The sequence below is a fragment of the Amborella trichopoda genome, chromosome 1 (genome assembly GCF_054954075.1).
Source record: "Amborella trichopoda isolate Santa Cruz 75 chromosome 1, AtrichopodaSantaCruz75HAP2 v2.0, whole genome shotgun sequence".
Taxonomy (NCBI): domain Eukaryota; kingdom Viridiplantae; phylum Streptophyta; class Magnoliopsida; order Amborellales; family Amborellaceae; genus Amborella; species Amborella trichopoda.
The window spans coordinates 38,180,885-38,203,226 of record NC_142336.1 but is presented as its reverse complement, the minus strand read 5'-3'; the positions used below and the strand labels follow the sequence as shown (position 1 = coordinate 38,203,226).

Sequence of the window (22,342 nt, the reverse complement as noted above, 5' to 3'; positions counted from 1 at the left end):
GTCCTTCAAATCTCGCCTCCTATTGGTTTAACGCCTGAGTAGCCAAATGAGTTTATCTTGACAATCGAGTTATTTATAACTCACCTCCTAAAATCAAACCATGTTCAGTCTTGACGCATCATCCATTTCAAGGCCAGTACAGATCTGGTTCGAAAGTTCACCTCTCTTACTGTTAAATCATGGGGTTACGTTTTACCAAAATACTCCATGGATTGGGTCTAATTGGATTCTACATGAGAGGACATAGATAGTACGCTCCTGCAGGAGCATCGAATTTCCTCATAAGTACTATGTAATACATACATGGGTGCTGAAAAACCATCAAGCCTGTTTAGCCAGGATTGATCCTTGATTCAGAGTGCAAAGAGTGTTTCAAGCACATCTATCCATGCCCAAAACTTCAAATACATAGAAACAAGATAGGAAATACCAAACGAGAACAAGCAATACAATAAATAAACTACAAAGAACAAGAAAGCAACTTAAATATAAAATAAAATAAAATCAAAGGTTTAAGAATGCCGATAGAAGTGACTTATAAGAGTTTTTTCTTTTGGCGGTGTTGGTGGCGAGAAGTCCTAGTCTTCAGTAGAAAGTGGGGAGTCCAAGTCCGCCTTGTGATGGAATCGAACGACGACACACGTGATGTTGTCGGCACTGCCACGCATGTAGGCAGTCTCTGTGAGCTTCCTGGCTGCTGCCTCAGGCTCCTCCACAGTTTTAGCAAGGGACACCGCATCCTAATCAGGAATCAAAGCTCAGATCAGCATCCACACTTCCTTATTTGGATCTTGATGTTACATCAAATCAAATAGTTCCTCTTAACTACAGGGATAAGATTACAATAACAGAAGGGCGCATAGTAGCTGGTCTAGCCCTAGCTTGCATTGGTTCGTCTCGTGACTAGAGAGAGACTAGAAATTTTTTTGAATCTGAAAACTTTCAGATTGTATTAGCCACTCCATGGCCAGTTCCATTAAAATGTAAAAATAAAAACTAGAAAATTTGCTTTGGAACAATTCACTCTCAAAAACAGATGCCGCAGCAAGAATGGGTAAAACCCCTTCAAAAGAGGGAAGGAGTTCAAGGCTCAATAACTAAAAAGTTCCGACACAGAATTATAATTCAATCAATCAATAATGAAACTACTCAAAAGAAAAGAAAAAGACAAGACTAAACTCAAGAAACAAGAAAAGAATTTAAACTTAAAATTCCACCAACCATGTCCCCCATGTGTCGGTCATTTACTGAGAACAAGAATTCCATCCTAAGAATGCAATACGAAAATTATATCTTAAAAACATATTAGAACCGAACAATGCACAACAAAACACTACATATCAGCTTCCTATTTATTCCTTAGCTCATCAATCAACCACTTGGCCACTGAATTTCCAACACAAAAACAAAAAAATCCAACTCCCATATTTTTTATCTCCATCATTCTCCCTGGGCTGAGGAACTCATCCTCGACTTCAACAGCTCATTCAACAGCTCATTGTGAAATTCCATCATCAGGTTCCCATAATTCACTTTTTGAAACTGCTCTTTTAACATGGGATGACACCCTCCACTAGTTTTCTGTAAACGTTTTATATTTTGTAGAATTTGCTTCTAGAATTAACCTTCGAGAAGTGCCAAGATTCACCATTCTTCTACATCAAACCTTTGCTGCCTCAACATCCTTAAAATGGATGTTAATAGTGCTTGATCTTCAACAAATTTATGCGAGTTGTCCCTGGAATTGGGTTCGTCTTTCATCTAAACTAATATTCACTCACTTTATAAGGTAGAGGCAAATCAAACTCAGAACTCCGAATAAACACTGTCAAATAAGTTCTCTTTCAGAGTTTCTTGAAAATGTCCCCAACTTGGGGAGTAGTTGATGCAAATAACATTTAGGTCATTCTTACTCAACAAGCTTTTCAGATTTGCAGCTTAATAAGCCATAGGATCCATCAGCTGATCCATTTCTTGAAAAAAGTCTGCCATCAAGAGTGCAACAGGGCAACAGTTCGGGTCTTGAGGATCACGTGAGGCTAATAGATCTCTAAACCTATGCAATCGAGCCTGGTCTACTACCACTTTGATACAGCAAGAACCAGGTAGCGTAAAAGACTCACAACGAGGAGACCACAACCACCATGAAAGAAGCTCAAAAGCTCAAGAACCCGAAAGTTCTGACACATAAATGATAACTCAATCTTTGTACAAGGATCCATTAGACCCTATTTATAAGAAAATAAATCCATAAATCCATAACTTAAGAACCAAGAAATGAACCTAAACCTAAAATACTACCAACCAAGTCCCCTATACATTAGAAACCCAACAGTAACGTACAATCCCTCAAAGCATTTATTAAATATAAAAATTTAATCCTAAAAATACATAGAAGCTAAACAAAGCATCACTATTTAGACAAAACACTACATATCACTTTCTATTTTACCCCAAGTGAATTGACCACATTGTCCCTGAATTACCAGCACAAAAGACCAAGGACTCCAGTCATGTACTTTTTATCTCCTAAAACGGACTCTGAACCATCCATTTGAGGGACAAATAAATCTAAAGTTTCAAGATTGCAAAGGATTTCTTTCTTATTTTCTGGTTTCCTTTTCGGGATTGTTTATAAGGTGAATCAAATGATGATCTTGTTTTCTTAAAAAAGTTCCTCTTTATCCAAAAGAAGAAGAAAACTTCTAGTATATTCTATACAAAAAGTTTTAACTCTTTCAAGACTTTAAATAGAATAAGAATACAATCAAATGATTAAATGCAACACTTACCAATGGAAACAATGAAAATAAAAACACATACAAAATGTGAAAAAAAAAAAAAAATCACTACGTTAAAAGATCGTTTTTCCTAAGATAACCAAGAAAAACACGTCCAACGCCAAATTCCACCCCAAAAGTGTGTGCACCATAAATTAGTCTTTCTTGCATGCAAAACTCTCTCTCTAAGTAGCTATTTGTTGAGAATCAGGTAAGACTTGAGAAAGACCTCATTTGGCACAACATCCCAAAGGCCGTCGCTAGCCAAGACCAAACACTCAAGATCTTCAGTGACTTCTTGTTCCTGAAAATGCATCCAACAGATAATGTCAGTGCCATCACTCATTTTCCTGATTCATAGACAGATGCAAGTCACTTTCCTGATGCATTCCCTGATTTCCTCATCACTGAGTAACTAACAGGTCCAGACCTATGCTACTAGGATAGGTCATAACAGGCAAAGTGTCCATGCAGAAAACCCGTTTACTTCTAATGCTCCTTAGGCAACACGCTTTTAAACATTCCACCAAAATTCTAATACAAGAGCAAATTATTGTAATTAATAGTTCTCAGATGAAAATTCTTTTTGTGAATGTACGTATAAGGAAAAAATCTCTTATAAAAGGAAAGGATAGATAAAATAGAGTAGCTTTGATGACAAATTCTTAGTACTCTAGATAAGAGGCAGAAGTCAACTCCTCTCTGATGTTTAATTCTAGTATCCAATTTTGTTTCGTATATTTTATCTATAGAAAGGTATGACAAATCCCGTTTCTTTCTTTGTTTAGATTGTCAGGTAGCATCACGTTGGGATGCTAGCATGCACATAAAATAAAGTTGGAGCAAATTACATTTTTTATTGGAGCAAATTATATTTTTTACCTGGTATTATAGGAGGGAAATACCCTATCTCTCTAAACTACACTTAGTTAGACATTAACTCCAAATATTATTATCCTATGAATTACCCAAATCTCAGGTACTCTTTAACTACATTCAGTAGTCAAAAACTCTAAAATAGTACTATCGTATTAATTACCTGAATCTCAGGCTCTCTATTATCTTATATTAAGTAGTCAAAAACTCTTAAACATTACCATCCTATGAATTACCTGAATCTCTGGCTCTGCCACTACAAACTGTTTCAGTAACCGGTTGCCAAATGCACGGGACATTGCAAGGACACCTCCTACTCTCCAAGTACCTGCGAGATAATAGTTTCATATCTAATTACTTCATCTGACTACGACAAGCCAATTGTGTTTAAGTTTTGACAACAAATAAGACATGGTGAAGCCGCTCTTTTCTTACATGCCTCAAGGCGAAGAAAATGTCGATTTAAAAAAAAAAAAAAAAAAACACTTGGCCAAACGCAGTTGCACACTGGGCTCCAATTAAAAGTGACTCCAGCATGCCATATTACATTATGTCAAAAAGTACCTATTGCAAATTTTAGAATAAAACTGAAACTACCCCATTTCCATGCAAATTACATTTTGAACATTGTGCCCTTCAAGTAAATACAAACACACCGTGTCTGTAAATGATAAACATACAGGTACAAAGCAAGTTCACCAATAGAGAGAATTGACTTGATTCTCCGAAATTGATAAGAAAACATCCGAAAGCATTCCGTCATAAATTTGTGAACAACCAAAAAGGCACCTTGCTAGATAAACAACATAACAAGTTCATGTGCTTGTTCTCTCCACCTCAAGTTTTTGTTCAAACCCAGCCAACCTATCATCAAAAATGATCCACTCGGTCCAAACATGAAATCGCACCAACTTTAGCATATGAAAATGCCCTTGAACTCGAGCAAACTTACCCTCATTTTCTCATCAAAATGTTGAAAAGTAATTATTTTCTTTCACTAATTCAAGTTCAACAGAATTATTAATTATTTTCTTTCACTAATTCAAGTTCAACAGAATTATCAAAACAGGCTTAGTTTTCAGCCAATCAATGATACGAAATTCATGATAAATGGTCAAGACCTTGACCTTGCTTTAAGATGGACATTCAGTAACCTTAAGACTCCTCAATATAGAGCTCATTATAGGCCTTTGCAGCCTTTACTAATCAGAACCTGAAATATCTTAAAAATTTAATCGATTTCAAGGGTTAGATTCTAACAAATTTAATCATTGCTAAGTTAAGCGTCAGATTTATTGCCCTAGCAGACAAGGGCTATAGTCACATTCATCCACAGGTCGCTGCCCCAAGTTACACTTATCCACAAGTTGCTGCCCCACAATACGCATGTACCTTGGCCTTAAGTTTCTTCTAAATCAAGCCACTCATGTTCTCACAATCAGTGAACCGTTTCCTGGTTGTTCCATCATTGTAAGGGGTACTTAAAGGGACCAAAAGACCCAAAATGGGTTGCAAGTTTGGAAGCCACTAAAATGGTCTCCAAACCCTAAGAAGGGTGGAATCCATGCAATGTTTGTGATATAGGGAGCCATGAGATTTTATGCCATTACAAGAGCAAGCATTGTGTTTCTGTAGATTTTCTTCTTTCTACAGCAATATTGCAATTCATCAAAGGGAAACATGAGCCACATAGGGAACACATACCTGCCCACATAACAACTCCTCCAGCATTCTCTATCCTCTTGCGCTCATCACTTCTGTTTGGCTTATGATCCTCTGAAAGGGGAATGGCTGACATAAAGAAAAACCTGCAATTAGTAATGCTGCCTGCAATGTATCAAAGACAGTTGACTTGAATCTACTATAAATAACAAACATAACACAAGTTTAAATAGTAGGGTCTATGTAGCATAACAATCAAATGTAAAATAAAATAAAATATTTAATATTTAAATTGCAATTTTTTATAAAAAATTTCTACGCCCTCTAAATTCATTTTAGCCCTATGATTTTTTCGCCATGTCCATATAGGCCAATCTGACGGTCACGACCTCATTTGGTGTCCAAATCACTTGAAATTTTAGGTGTGCGTTCTTCTCATCAAGACGCACCTAATAAAAATATATAAAAAAATATTATTGGCAAAAAAGACCAAAATACCCCGGAAACTTTTCAGGGGTATTTTGTTCAATTTATTTCATGTAAAATATTTTTTTGATATTTTTCGAATATTCAACTATTTTTTATAAACACCATCCTAAAATTTCAAGTGATTTGGATTCGTAGAAAAAATATTAAAATTCAAACACTACCGGACATCCGTGATCGTTAGATTGGGCCGTTGGGCTCATATGTTCATATGAGCTTGTGGGCTAATCCCAGCTTTTTCATATATATATATATATATATATATATATATATATATATATATATATATATATAGCTTTTCTTAGACTACTCGCTTACGACAATACCTTTTAACCTACCCAATATTCATTGGACACCTTTTTCCCTGACTTTTAATGCAAAAACATTCTAAGGGCGCATTTTGGTATTAGTGAGAGGTAAATAGATACTTTTAGAAGAGGCCAATAGCATTTATTAGTTGTTAGAAAGCAATTAATGCTCCACGTGGATGCTGTATCACCCCCCCCATGTGGACAATATACATCTCATGTGGACGATGTCATCTCCTGCAATAGTTACTAAATATCTTTGTTTCCATAAAAATTTTAACTTACGTGATTAATTACCTAAAGTACCCATAAGTCATTTATATTCAGAAATTAGGGTATTAGGTGTAATTTTAGGGACTACACTATAAAGGGTGAAGCCTAAAAAAACTTAAGGGGTTAATGGGTCGGGTTAGGGTCACCCCTAATCCAAGCACTGACTTGACTGAGTCCTAGCTCGACCCAGACCTAACTCAGACCCGACTTGGACCTTGAGTCTAGTTGATTGGACCCAGACCCAATCCGCTAAGTCGAGTCAAGAAAACAAATTGTGCAATAAATATTTTATAAGATATAAATAGTATACAATTATATTATACATAAATATCAGGTCGAGTCAAGTGGGATCCATCCTGACCCAGAATCAATCCAACCTGATAAAGTCAAGGATGGACCAAGATCCATACCGAATCTAGGTCAGGTTCATACTATTTGGTTCCAGACCCAATCCATCAGGTCCAACATTTGGGTCTAGACCTATACCCGTGTCAAGTCAACCTATTGAGCCGGTAGGTCGGCCATACCCAATAACCACTAAAAATCCATAGAGAAAGAAATAGATAAAAAAAAGGTTCCATTAAACCATCTAGCAAATCAAACCAGTTTTGATTGGCCTTTTAGCTTTTCTGACTCAAAGATCAGACTGTATGAGATTTGAGTCCAGTTCCCAGTTCACTTGACTAAATCGTAGGTAGGGTCCGGTACCTTGATGAAAGCAGCCTAAGATTGAGCCCAATAATTGTAGATCCTCTCTAGATAATGAGAAGGAGCCCCTAGCTAAAGACGAAGAAAACCCAAGCCAACTGCATGCTCAAGCTGAAATAGAACCTCACAAACCTATAATCCAAGGTCCTTAACTTTAGCCTAAGTTACCCCAAGGTTACCCTCCAAGCATCGAGCCGATCCGACACCAAATGACCACAATGTCGCTCCCAAAGCTGAAACACAAAGTGAGTGCCCAAGTCAGCCCTCAATTTAAAAAAGAGCACTATGAAATCCATTGCCAAATGATTCAAAACTTTCATGATAGGGACGCACTATGATAAAAAGCTAAAATCCCAAAATTGAGCTCAATCGGAAGTTGGATGACTTAGAATGGCCCTTCGGATCTCTCTCAGGGTTACAAAGTGGATGCCAGCCCCTAAACAGCCCAAATTTGCAAAAGAGCCCCTAGATATCCGTCACCGAATACACTAGAAGCTTATGTTTCAAATCAAGTGCCACTTTTGCAGCAATGCCTAATGGACCACCAAACTTTTGCAAAAAGTGCATAGTGCAATGGGGACCCAATTTCCAACAACATTCAAGTTTTCTTCCTCTCAAAGACATGGCCATAACTCATAATTCCCATGGCCAAATGAACTCAAATTTTGATATGGTGTTCCTCTCTCAACCAATTTTTCTTTCACGTATATCAATGGGGTTCTCCCCACAAATTGTGGGTAGATCGAAGGAAAAAGTGATAGAAAATAGATTCATATATAGTAGTGCCCTCTTAGCTAACTTTCCATTCCAAGCACGTTATAAAAGACTGGACCCCCCTACCATTTTGTGCAAGTGAGTTGAGAACTGGACTCAAAGCTCATTCTAATCTAGTCTTTGAGCCAGAAAAGCTAAAAGGCTAATCAAACTAGTGATTTTCTGGTTGGGCTAGTGGAACTTGTAATGATCCACTTCTTTCTCTATGGATTTTTAGGGGTGGCAATTGGGTCGGGTTGACTTATCGACCCAACGGTTCGACCTAACATGGGTATGGGTCTAAACCCAAATATTGGACCCAATGGGTCGGGTTCGAGTCCAAATAATAGGGAGCTAACCTAAATCAAGTCTGGATCTAGGTCCATCCTAGACTTTATCGGGTTGGGTCTGGGTCAAGATCGACCACACCTAACCCGAGCTGATATTTATATATAATATATAAGAATATTATTTATATATTATAAAATATTTATAACACATTTTGTTTTCTTTACCCAACTCAGCGAGTTGAGTCTAGGTCTAATAACCTAGATCCAAGACAAGCCTAAGTCAGGTCCGGCTCATGTCTAGGTCTAACTAGGACCCAATCAAGTTAGTGCCCAAATCAGGGTTGACCTTAAACCGACCCAAGTTGACCCGAACCATTAACACCCCCTGGTTTTGTTAGGCTTCTCCCTTTGTGGTGTATGCCCTAAAACTACACTTGCTACCCTTCTCAATATAAATGACTTATATCTAGAGGTACTTTAGGTAATTAATCAAGTTGAATTTTTTGTAGAACCAAAAACGTTTATTAACTATTGCAAAGAATAACATCACCCACATGAGATGTCACATCTACACGGAAGGTGGCATCATCGACATGAGGCATTAGTTGCTTTCTAACAACTAATAAATGTCCTTGGCCTCTTTTAAAAATATACTTCTCACTAATGACAAATGATGCCCTTACACCAAGTGTCTTATTAAAGATTACTCCTGGGTACTGGATTTGGGCGTGCCTGAGTGTCTCATTGAGACTTGGTCCTGAATCACAATCGCCAGTGTTGAGCGTCTTTGTCTAGGAATGGCGTTTAATGCCAAGCAAAGACAGAGATGGAGGCTTGGAACCTCTAAATTTATTCTTAGCTTTTCCTGAAATTGCTAAGAAGGTGAGAAAGATGAAAGACTTGATATTGATGAAGAGATTGGATGACTAGAGGGCTTTTTGGACATAAGAGGCTTTGCCTTTTGGAGGCAAAGGCTTCATAATGATCAAGAGATTGGATGGCAGAAACTGCTATGTTTTGATTAGAGGGTTGCTATTACTTTCATTGAAGGGGTGTGTTATAACAAAATATCTCCTTTGGAAGCCAAACAAACGTATCATTTAGATAAAATAAGCTGGTTCAAACTATAAAAAAATGAAAACAGCCAAACGACTTTATAGCTAAATAAATAAAACTTTAAAATTATTTGGATGTATATTCAGAAACTTGCAAGTTTTCCAAATGATGAGCTTTTTTTGTTCGATATCCAAACTAACCTTTGGTTTCGATGAGGTAATCACACTTGCCAGACTATAAAGTTTAGTGGCTTCACATAGACTATATATATAGACAAAGATAACAAGGGAATCATTACACATTTCAAATTTTATCAGGACCATATCACGCTACAAGTACATCATCATGAAACATCATGTATTTGTCATTCAGAGGTAATTCCTCCCAGAAACAATGAAGTAAACTAGAAACCTGCTATACCTTTTCCTGCCTTTGATATCACTGCACGTGAGTCTCCGACATTTGCAACATATAACTGGCGACCGACCAACACCGCTGTTGAAGCAGTTGAACCATCATCCCTGAAAGTGTTACTTTCAGCTTCCAGAAAATCCGAATCTGTCTTTTGATATGTTTCACCTGAAATTCACAAGGTATCACCAATCAAACAAAATTAAGGTTTCTTCAATGAGTTCAAAACAAGCAAACCTTATATGCAAAGAAACTGGTTAGGAAATGAGTATCAAAATGCCAGACACACTTATAGCCAATTTGGTGTCGGTGACAAACTGCGGATGCTTCATGAGATTCTCAAAAAGATGTTCCTTTAAATATTCAGCAGCACGCGAACCACCATGACCTGCGAGCAAGGAGAAACAAAAAAATCAAAATTTCCAGATCGAAAAGTTCTACCAGCAAAATATAAACAAATCAAATAATTTAGTAGAGTTTGGGGGAAGCAAACCATCAAAAATCCCAAACAGACAAACTGTGTGCCCATCGATTTTAGCAGTTTTAACATCATAAAAATCTTCCATGCTTGATCTTTTTCCTCTAAAGCTTGAATACCCACAGCTTAGTTTTCCATCCTCACTGACAAACATTCAAAACAATAACAAAGCGAACCATATATCAAGAACTGAAGTCTACAAAGTGTGAGAATCCATAGAGCCAAAGGCCTTAATGGAACGGATATAAAAAAATGTAATCCTACAATAGCTTCCCAATAAACCATGTAATAACTCATTGGCTATCAAAGAAATCATATATAAAAGATGACTTGCATATGGAAATGTTCATAAAAAATCATAATAATAGAATATAGATTCTTTAAAGAAACGTACAGACGATTTTCAGGTACAATGATGATATAGATCTATTCTCAAATGAATAGGACAGACACCAGAACAAAGGTGTTACTATGCTGCTAACTTTTCTACATGCATAGCCTTGTACATATTTACAACATTTCTTTGAACAAGTGAATATGCTGAGTTCTTTTTCTAATACACGTAGAAACCAGAATGTTTGACTGTAGTTCATTTACATAAGCACAACTTTGACATGAAAACATAAAAAAGGAGAAGGTGAGGGACCGTAAGTGAAGATGCCACATGATGCCAAATCCATGCCACATGATGCCAAATCCAAATTCAGAAAGACAAGTGCAGCAAGTTACTCAAATCCACTTCAAGTGATGCATGACTTTAGAAATGATTCATCCACGAGGATTAATGCGTAGTAACGAACACCAAATCAGTAAGATGTAAACTCATAAACGAGAAGCAACTACATGCCTATCAGAATTCCTTAAGAGATTGCATAGCTAAACTTTCCAGGAACAAAAATTAGAAGACATAACAGTAAAGAATAGAATCCAAATCTCCACGAATGATGCTCTAAGCAACAAAGTAGAGAATAACCATATACTATAAATAAAGCATGAGCTCTCTTCAGAACCACGCGTCAGATGAATAGGTCTTTGGAAGTTCATGTATAGGCTCGATGACAAGTTCTTTGGGTAAATGAACTTCCTTACAAACTACTACTCTTTTGGTCCTGCTGGTTTACATATCTACATATAAAATAAATATTTAAAATATTTTAATGCATAAATAACATTTGATTTCTTTGTTAATTTAGAAAAACAAAATTTTTTGTTCATGAATCTTTTTTATGGGTGTGTCATGTGAGGGACTAAAGACATAATATACACCCAAAGGGTTGTACCTGAATATGCATATTTCTCACACACACCCACATCTCTCGCCAAAAACAACCAAAATTTTGGTGGAGTTATTGTAAGCTCACAGTGAAGACCTGATAAAATATATAATATTATATATATATATATAGATATTCATGATGAGGCTGAAGGGAAAGTTCTATAGGATAGCAGTGAGACCAACTTTGCTCCATGGGGCGGACAAAAAACAATATACCCATAGAATGAGTGTGTGGAGATGAGAATGTTGAGATAGATGAATGGCAAGACAAGAAGGGATAGAATTAGAAATGAATCTATTCGAGAGAATTTAAGCGTGGCACCAATAGGAGATAAAATGAGAGAGAGTAAACTTAGGCCAAGTATAACACCTGTTAGGAGCTGTGAGTTAGTTCAAGAGGAAGGACTGAAACGAGTAACGGGTAGGCCAAAAAAGACGTGCTTGGAAGTAGTCCCAAAAGATATGGGGACTTATAGCCTCACTAAAGAGATGGCCTTTAATAGAGCAGAATGGAAAACCATGATTCATGTAACCGATCCCAATTAATTGGGAAAAGGCTAAAATGATGATGATGATGATGATGATGATATATATACATATATATTATTTTATATTATATTATATTATTAAGACAAAATAAATAAACACGCTCATGTGTAGACCTTATACAATATTCTCATCATTTGAGCCGTATCCCAACTATTTCATAATATTATATGTATTATATTATATTATATTATGCTATATATTATAACATATTATTATGTATTATATGTTGTTACATTATATTATGAAAAAGTTTATATAAGGTTGCAACCTTACACTCTAGAAGTAAGGTGCACCTCAAAAATCTAGTAGAAAACAGTTTTCCCAAGTTAGAAACCTTCCAATTGATCATCTTGACCTCAAGATGTATAAAATAAAGAAAAAGAAAGAATTTCAAGCCCTAAAAATAATGCAACTCGTAATAAGTTATTTGGGCTGTCTATTTTCAAGATTTTCGAGTTTTTATAGATTTGCTCAATCTGCATCATTTTTAGAATTTTAATTCATAATTAGGGTTGAACATGGACTTTGAAACCATCATAATGTTTCTGACACCAGAAGTACATCTTCTAGCAAAATTTAGATGTTCACCTTGCTTGTATAGTATAAGGTGCACCTTATACACCCTTACATTATATTATATTAAAGACAAAAATAAAATAAAGCTTTGAATGCTATATAATAAATCATGAATAACCCTACCACGAAAAAGAAGAAATCACAATATGCTCCTACAGGAGCAACTTCGGTAAAAATCAAGGTAAGGTATTAAGGTATTTTTTTAGGACTCCCAATTTTGTGGGATGTCGGATGACACTAGAATTCATATTTTATAACATATCTAACTAATTTCATATTATCCTGGAAGGAGATTTTATTTCACAATATTGGTTTTAATAGATGACATTTTATATAGAAAGTTAAATTTCTAGAAATTTAAAATGTAAATAGAACAATTTCGTAAATCAAACAACATTAATAATCAACAAGCAAAATTAAATTTAAATTATCAATCTCTTGAATGAGTGCTATATCTAAGAGGACAAAGTGTATAATGTGAATCCGTAGGAGCAATGCATTACTATATTCTCACTCTCAATCTAATCTTACTCCCGCAGGACAATAAAGGCCACATGACATTTTAGGTGAAAAATCTCAAGAAGATTTGTTGGATACAAAATTTTCGGATCCACTTAAAAATCACCAAATGAGTATTTCCTAAAAAAATTGGGGAAGTCAAATCTAATTGTTTAAAAACTCAAAATCCATTTTTTTCAAATAATACTCATTTGGTCATTTTTTAGGTGGATCCCAAAATTTTAGATCCAAAAAATACTCTTAAATTGGTTTAATATTTAAGGGGGTAAGTGAAAGCATCACCAGATGATTATTTTTCCAAAAAAAGAAAAGAAAAAAATAAGCAATAAGATATAAGCATTTCGAAACTCAAAATCATATATATATATATATAAACACACACATTCATTTGGCTATTTTAAATCCATAAATTTTAGAACAAGAAAATACTCCTATATGGATCTTATATATGAGAGGGTAAGTGGACAATGTAATCCCTCAAAAGTACACTATACTATGTTTTCGCCCTCAATCTAATATTATATTATATATTAGTGTGTGTACTATGCTCCCATGGGAGCACAAACTCTACTTTCTCCCTCAGGTGAAAAACGTAAACTAAGGAAGATTTTTTGGATTCAAATTCATGGGATAATAAAAGAATCAACAAATGATTATTTAAAAAAACATGACTTTGGCTTCTTTAACACTCAGATTTGACAGCCCAAAAAATTGAACTATATCTATTCAACCTACTCTCTCTAAAACTTATTTAATTTACCTTAACTTACTTAAAAAATGACTATTTAGCATTTTACTCATTAAAATGATCAATATTGTATCCTGATAAATGGGATTGATTTCTGGTAGTCGCTCTTACAAAGAATGAACTTACTTGCTTTGACCTTCACAAACTAATGAGAATCACATCATATCCTCATGTAACCTAAGTACCAAACAATCTCAAGAGCTTAAGTACTAGACATGAGAATCACTATAGTAGAGAGCTGGGAATATAAATTCAGGTATGAAACAAGCTAAATTTTTAATGGTAAATATTTAGCCTAATTAGGAGTACATTCATTAAAACCCCAAGAAAATAAGGAGAAAAAATACAACAATAGAAGAAAATGGGTCGATTAATGAAAGATCCATGACTGTATGTGGTTCAGATCATATGTGATTGCCTATATTTTTTTTCCTTTCTAGAAACCAGAATGCAAAGTGGATTCCAATTTGAGAGACATTTGATTAAAGTCACAAAGCAAATGTCAACAGCATTAGCAATCATTAAAAAACATAACAAAAGAAATTATGCCTTTCATGCCATTTAGCCCCTTGGTTTTGACAACGAGAGGAAGAACTCTTCTCAATATTAAGATGAATTACAATAAAGCTAATAATTAAATATATGCATGATATTGCCCACAACTTGTTACTTCTTATTTTTTTAAAAAATAACCAACGTCAATATAGGAAAAGGGCAGCAAACTTCTATCATTTTAGCACCTCGTAAAAAATAAATTTGAAAATAATAATAAAACAGTAAATCGAATTTAAGCAGTGGGAGACTAGTGTGCAGCCATCAGAATTAGATAGCAGTGGAGTCTTCGGACGTGAAGAATGTTCACTTACTCTGCATTAGTCCAGCAAGTTAATCTAAGTAGTCAATTTAACTTTAATAAACCAAAATTTGGTGTTTCACTTTAGGCAGTGGTGTTACGGCAACATAAAAATTACACACAGGTTTCACCCTAAGGTGTGCAGGATATTCTTATATTTACCTTTCTACTTGTTCAAGATGATTCTTTTTTTGGTCCAGCATCTGAGTTATAGCTTCCATAACAGATTCAAGTGACTCAACTCCAATGGCATTTTAATGTATTAGTTGCACCTTGGTTACTCCTTTGCCATCCATCTTCTAAGATCCTTACTTTTAGATAGATTCCATCAAAGTGTCTTTCTTTTATTTTTTTCACATAACACTTTTTCTTTCTTCTTTTTGTTTTTTTTTTGCGCATGGACTAATTCTAGGTGAATAACACTTTAGATTTTGTTCAAGGAATCAAATACGTAGAGAGTCAACAAAGGATTACACAAAATGAAATTCTCACTCTCCAAGAATAAAAAAGGGCCTAAAACAGAGTAAGAGAGAGAAAGAAAAAGGAAAACATCAAAACTTCCTTACCAGTAACTATGCCCACCAATTGATTGGCATAGTTAGGAAAAGAATAAGGGAGAGGCTTTGAAGTTGTTTAAAGAGAGCGTAAAGGCCGTCAAGCTTGATTAAATCACTTGTTTGTGCCCATCTATGCTCGTTGCAAGGAAGGAAATTTGATTGACACCTTCAAGCTAAGAAATAGAGTTCTAATGGACAGAGTGCTAATAGGAATTTCGATGTATAAAGAACCTATAGGTGCACTTTGAGAAAAGTATGATCTAATGAGATGGTGGGGTGAGGGACAAAGCCAGATAATGCCACCAATACCATTTTGATCCCTTATATATGTAAAGTGGGTGATACACATGAAACCACTGAGCCACTACAAATATGCAAACTCTAAGTCATTAAATGAAGCAATTTAGTAGAAGGTGTTAGGAACTTAGGAATCCAAAAAAACTTTGTTTTTAACATGATTCGATCGCCGTGGGATACAACAGTTACTGTGACAGGGTTCCATGGTAGAATGAAAGACAGCAACACCACATATAGTGACATTCAAGCTGCACATCCTTGCTGTTAACATGGTCTCATTGCAATTTGTGTCCTCTAGGGTCAACACCAAGGAGTTTGATCCATTTTTGGCCTATTTCAAAAATATCAATACTTTATAAGTGGATTATCTAGCTGTAAGAATGATGTAAAAGGCAGCATGCTGGCATGTCAAGAAATACACATTATGCTAGAACAAATATATTTCACTAGATCCATTTAGTCTATTAGTTTTCTTGCACTTATGAAGGTTTAGGTCTGTTTCAGGCTTTCAGCACAATGTATATTGTCAACATTTCAATGTAGATTCTATTGGAATTATAATGTAATAATTGAGTCGTGTTAGTCATGTTAAACTCTTCTCGTAATTTTCCTCTCTTTGCGAACCGTTCCACCTTTTGTCTTGACAGACCTTTCAAGAAATACAAGTTAGAACATTAAATAGTGGAGCAGATGGCTGATGCAAAAAATTCAAAGCTCAATTGTAGAAATCGAACCCGTGGTAGTAAGCCATACAATCGATTGTTAAGATGCTGATATTATTAAGGTCCCAATTACATAAAGCTCCTTTTCTATCTCTACTTGAAACCTCTCCTCTATAATTGTATACCCATACTATCATATCATATGTATTACCATAATACCATAAATCGCCAATGCACTATACCCATATCAGTAATGTATGCAACTGTGTTAGATATATATACCATAGCTATCACATAATGCACCTGTTTGATATCATTCATAATTTATATTTATAACAAAAACGTGATAAAATGTTCCCATCAGAGCATGAATAAAACTAAAAAAGTCTAAATTAATAACTCACAACATGTGCGGAGCACGTAGCCTTCACTAGTATGGTACTAGACATGAAGTCTGTAAGTGCAGTCAATGCCTGAGGAATCCTTGAACTGAATTCAAAGAATGAAACACAACAGTAAACAGTTTAATGTCAATGAATGAGACTAAAGGAGCTTCCTGAACACAGCTTTCATTATTTCTTTTTTCAGTTTTCGTCAAACATTTCACTTTTTTATATGTATCAAGAGTCAAACAGACTCTATCAATTACAACGTCATGAACAATCCCAAAAGCCTAACCCAAATTTAAGGATAACCTAGTCAGGCAACAACTTGGGCACCTCAACAGCATCAATGTGTAAACAACAGAACCTAGCTAATGAAGCGTCAAGAAGAGCCCAAGTCTACTGCATTAGACAACCAAGCCTCCAAAAGCACACTTCAGTAGCCCCTTTACCATATTCAAAGAGGCACCATGAATCATTACAATCCAGAAAGTGATCTCACAGTATATGAGCCCATCTATCAAAGATTTGGCCAAGCATCCATGAACTTTTTACTTTTTAGTCTCATTGAATTAGTAAGACAGTAGGTAGACATCAAGTTTCACTCAAGAGAGTGTATACAAACCGAGATGAGTGCATCGAAGAAAAGAGAAAGAAGAGGTAGTTTAGGGAGGGATTTGGGGTGGGTGGGGATGAGGGTGTGGGAAGTGGTGTATCAAAGAGATGATATGCGAAGGTCCGAGTGAGAGGGTCACATGCATAAAGAGCACAATCCCACTCCTTCCTTAGCAAGTACAAGAGCCATGTCATTAACTTCCCTGTAGGTGTGCAAGCAATGCATTCATTATAGGTTAGAATATCCTCCCAACATCGGCCAAGTGCCATGGGAATCCTAACGGCCCAAAAAGTAAATTGAGTCACCCTCAATAATAGAAGGCAAAACCCTTGTAAACCCTGAACCAGATATGAGCAACAATACATCAGCATAGATAAAGATATCCCTAGCAGGCTTGAGAAGGGCATCAAAGCACTTCCCAGCTATCTCTGGAAACTCCTCCCACACCCACAAGGACTGAACTCCTGAGTTCTCACCAACAAGACTGCACACATGCAAGAGCTTAGGAAATAATCGCACCCCTTATCCTCTTGTAGAGGATCGTGTGGAGCCCAAAGATCATTACGATTACGACTCTTCCAAATATACCTAAAGGATCGCCAGGAGGTAAGAGTTTCCCGAGCAAGCACCCCTTCTGGCATTAACTAAAGGCCCCCACAAAAGAAGGCATGAACCAGCTCACCTAGAAAGGAAGAAACTCCTCAACTGACTAGTAAAGGGGAAATTGAAAGAGGTGGCCAATAATTTCCTCAGTTTCCCAACATTAGTAACCCAATGGGCAAAAAATGTCCTAACATAAGTAAGCTATTTAGGGGAACTAGCAGCCTTGATGATTCAAGTGCTCAAAGAAAAGAACTTCGTCCAATAAAGCGCAAAGGCCCACGAGCAAGCACTCTTGGTGAAGCCAGTATGAACCGTGCCACTCACATAGGACATGCCTTAGTTACCAGGATTTCCAATCATGGGTGGTGATCCCACTCCGGAAATGCTATTCCACACTCCAGGAGAGGGATCGTTCTCCGGTTATCTCATGAAGTCCATTCTAATTGGGGATGGTCAACAAGTCAACACAACTATATTCTTATATTTTAAAAGGAAAACAACAAATAAAGGCAATGAATCAAAAAAGATTTCAATAAACCTACATGTATAAAAAAAGAAAGCAATAATTGTACATCAATAAAAAGCCAGCAATAATTATTCAAATTCATGTTCCATAAAGTTTTCCAAGGGGAAGAGATGTTTAAATTTTTATCAATTATAAAGGGAACACTCTAAATTCAATGCTCACTAAACCGAATTTAATGTAGGGAGGTCCAACTTAAATTCGGTAGGGAATGGCAGGTCCAACTTATGTCACAACTGATTATGGGATTTTTAACCTATCATCGTTTTAGTAAATGTGATACAAAAGTGGAATGATGTCTCTCCCCTGTCTCTCCCTGTTATTTTCTCCCTATATTTTGACATTTAGCTGCTCTCTACCGCATGGCTTTATTTTTGCCTTTTACTTGTTGAAATCAATGAAATATGTGAAGTACATCCTTCATTGTCATAGACAATGTAAGACTAAATAAATATCGTTAGTATATTATTGTGAAGGACTTATAGATGACAAGGCCCAAGTAAATAACTATGAGTCATTACTCACAAGCAGGTTTATTTGTAAGTGTAATATATATATTTCTGGTATAGTTTTTTGATGTTGTTAACTGTTAATATATTTCTAGTATATTAATGGTGCATCTAAATATTATTTAAAAAACTGTAATTAATCATTTACTTTTATTTTTAAATGTGCATTGTACCAATGCTCCCAAACTACGGAACTCCTTGCAAGCAATAATCATCCGCTCTCGCTCCCACACCCACACCCACCTTCAACAACTATGGCATGGGCCATGTACAATGCTGACATGACAGATGAACGAAAACGAGCTCACCAAGAATGTGTCAAACCTATCGAACGCTTAAATAATCCTAATATCTCAAACAGATCGGGGGATTAACTGATTCTATACAACAACAGTGAAGGAAATCAAGATAGACTCCAGACTGGCCAAAAACTTACATCCAATTAAACTCTCAATCCCTAAGTTTCCTCCTAAATAAGGACACTGCACTTACCCCTAGGCAATTTCTAACAAGCAAGATTCAATGGCCGACCTACCAACACAGTTGGAAAGAGTGATAGCAGAAAAGCCTCCTACACCACATGTCAAACCAAAAGGGAACTTGTTTTCTTGTTCTGAACATGAAACCCCACCAATTGGAATTCATCCAATGAATTCATCTCCTTAATTGTTCCATAGTGGATCCTGGAAGCACCCCATCTCGCAATGATTACCGCATGTTAATATAATGCTAAATAAAGCAAGGGCTACTTGTTTAGCTCACGTAAAAAAAAAAACTTCAGCACCCCCGTCACAGCATAGCGTACAATTGTTGGATGCCTTCGTGAAATGCCTATGCTGATCAAATCTTAATAATGAACAAATGATCAGATGCCTCTTCACACAGACACGCACACACGCGTGCATACACGCACATGCATGCATGCATATACATATATATATAGACACACACACATAGACACACAAAGACACGCATTCACATGTCGGATAATGGAATAGTGTCTAGAAGCATGGCTTCTGTTGCTCACCATCAGCACAACAACAGCTCATCTCCACTCCAAAAAAAAAAGAGAGAAAGAAAGAAGTGGCTCATATCCACAATTCATCGGTGAGGATGACTTGCCTATGGACCATATATTGTCACACAGGACAACTTGTACAGTACACAAAAGGTAACAGAATTCCACTCATTTAGTTCTTCGATAAATAAAAACAAATGTTTCCCAAGATAACTAGCAGTCCTACCAAACTTGGCAAGAATGCGACCTTCCATTGAGATGATGAAAACCCCATAAAAAGAGGACAAAAATGTCAGACACCATTATGTACTATCCACTTAGGGATTTCGAATAGCTCAAAGTTTGTGGGATGATGCTTGACAATCCACACTCAAGCTGTCCTCATGGGAACGTGATGGGATTAATGTAGCAGGTACAGCTATCTAGTGCAAATCCCTAGGTGGTCTTCTACTATAATGCAAACCCCAAGGTTATCTTTTGGATAGTGACAGCAAACCTTGTCTATGCAAGTTTCCATTGATTTTCAATTCACCAAAATTTCATGGGAATACGATCATTTCATCTCTGGGCATGTATAATTCTACTATTTTCTTCTGATAATTGCATAAAGTATTTTAGGACATCAATGTGACAACATCTTTAATCTATGAAGACTTATGCAACTGACATTTCAGGTAAGTAACACGACATCAATTGTCATAGTTATTCATATTTCTCTTATTATTACCTAGTACCATTCATTTATTTTTCGTGTTTCTTCATGCAGCGTATTCAGTAAAAGCAAACTATATCCACAACATCTTTCTTTCTTTTTAAGAACCACGTTATCACATGATAGTCCATGTTTTCCGGTATGTGTTTAATTGGTTTGTGAATACCAATGTCGATCATGAACCATGCCAGCCGATATCTGGTACGTCTGCTCTTACCACAGAACAATTTAAATGCACAATTATGGATAATCTTGATATTTTGAACAAAACAAATTCTCATATCTAATCAAGAGGAAAGGGAATCCAACTGAAAGACATAAACAAGGGAAAGCAAGAGAGAGAGAGAGGGATCAACAACAGATACCTTCGCCAGCCGCCGCTAGCAAAGCCACCATCTTCGACATTGTCTTTCTCAGGCAAGACATCCACTATAGAAGAATCAGTAGTGCTATTATTCGTATCCACCATCATCTTTCTGGCTCCCGTAAACTTACAACACAGAGGATACTTCAATCCTGGCCGTGCATTCACTCCCCCACTAAAACCCCACAATCGCCCCTCTCTTCCGAGAAGACTCACAGATGCTCCAGCTCGAAAAAAAGCAGCCCTCAGGCCAAAGTTGCATACCATCTAACTAAATCAGTTAAAGATAACAGATTACCAAAGAAACACACTTTATTTTATTGATTCACCTTCTAATACTCAGCTTTTGAAGCCTTAGCATGAAGAAAAAAACCAACCCTTGTCGATCGATTGTGAAGGCCAGGCCGGTGATACGTCACAAAGAAGTGAATTTTTTTTCAACCTCTGAAATTGATGGGTCCCAAACCGATAACCATGATCAGATCTAGTTTGTGACTGAAGAATTCCACTATATAGTTACCAAGTAATTCCCTGCAACGATCTTCTAATTGCAAAAATATTCAATCTTTAAACTAGTTGACCTACCAAGACTATTGAATCAATTCACACCGATGCAACAAACTATTGAATTAATTCAAGCCTATGCAACAACACATAATCACATCCTCTTAAAGCCAATTGAGAACCCAAAAAATAAAAATCTCATCTCTTCAACAACCTAACCTCCTCAAACAAATAAGAGCCACCAATCCCACGCCGAAAAGATCAGAAACCTAGAACAAAATCCAGGCAGGCCTCTTCAATAAACATTATTTATTTATAATCACACGTTTAAGAACCACGGATAATCCAGCAAAACCTGCTAAAAAAGGAAATGGTGGTGGTCCTTTACAGAGACAGATCTAGCAAGAGAGAAGAAATTATTTTTATGGAATGGCCTAAGATTGATTGATTATGATACAAAAAATCATCAGGTCCCAAATATAAAAAGGAGAGCAAAAGAAGCTATGGGGCTGCACATAAATATAGAGAAATAATATGATGGATGAAGAGGAAGAATGACATTATAAAATGGTAGAGCGGGTGGGCTTTGGCATCCTGAATAAGTGGCCACGTGGCACGCACATGCACATAGCTGCTGCCACTTACTCCGTTTTCCCTTCACAGTGGACGGGATTTCCGAATGTCATCGTTTCAGCCGAAATTTCGCTGGGATTGGACGCATCATACTGTGCTCATTTTCTATACATTGCATAACTGCTCATATAAGATGCCTACACCTCAAAAATCCTCTAGAGACTATTTTGAGGTTAGAAAGTCATTTAATTTTATCATCTCGACCACAGAATTCATAAATGTGAAGTACTAAAAATAATACATGCTGTAACAAATTATTTAAACCTTCTATTTTTTAAGAATTTCTAATGTTTATGGATATGCCAATTTGTTATATTTTTATAGTTTTAAATTTAATAACTAAGGATAAAGATAGGCTT

The 22,342-nt window shown here is 36.2% G+C and overlaps 1 protein-coding gene across 1 annotated transcript; it reads right to left on the bottom strand.

The window, feature by feature from the left end:
- Positions 1–246: 246 nt before the first annotated feature.
- LOC18431121 (putative protein phosphatase 2C member 13, mitochondrial) lies at positions 247–20,999 on the bottom strand. The gene is made up of 8 exons (XM_006841250.4): positions 20,848–20,999; positions 10,097–10,224; positions 9,893–9,991; positions 9,613–9,771; positions 5,361–5,447; positions 3,893–3,984; positions 3,010–3,084; positions 247–740 (listed from the first exon to the last, which is right to left on the bottom strand). Exons 1-8 carry the CDS (start codon positions 20,952–20,954, stop codon positions 579–581), a joined length of 909 nt encoding a protein of 302 aa, XP_006841313.2. The 5' UTR covers positions 20,955–20,999; the 3' UTR covers positions 247–578.
- Between the last annotated feature and the right edge of the window lie 1,343 nt (positions 21,000–22,342).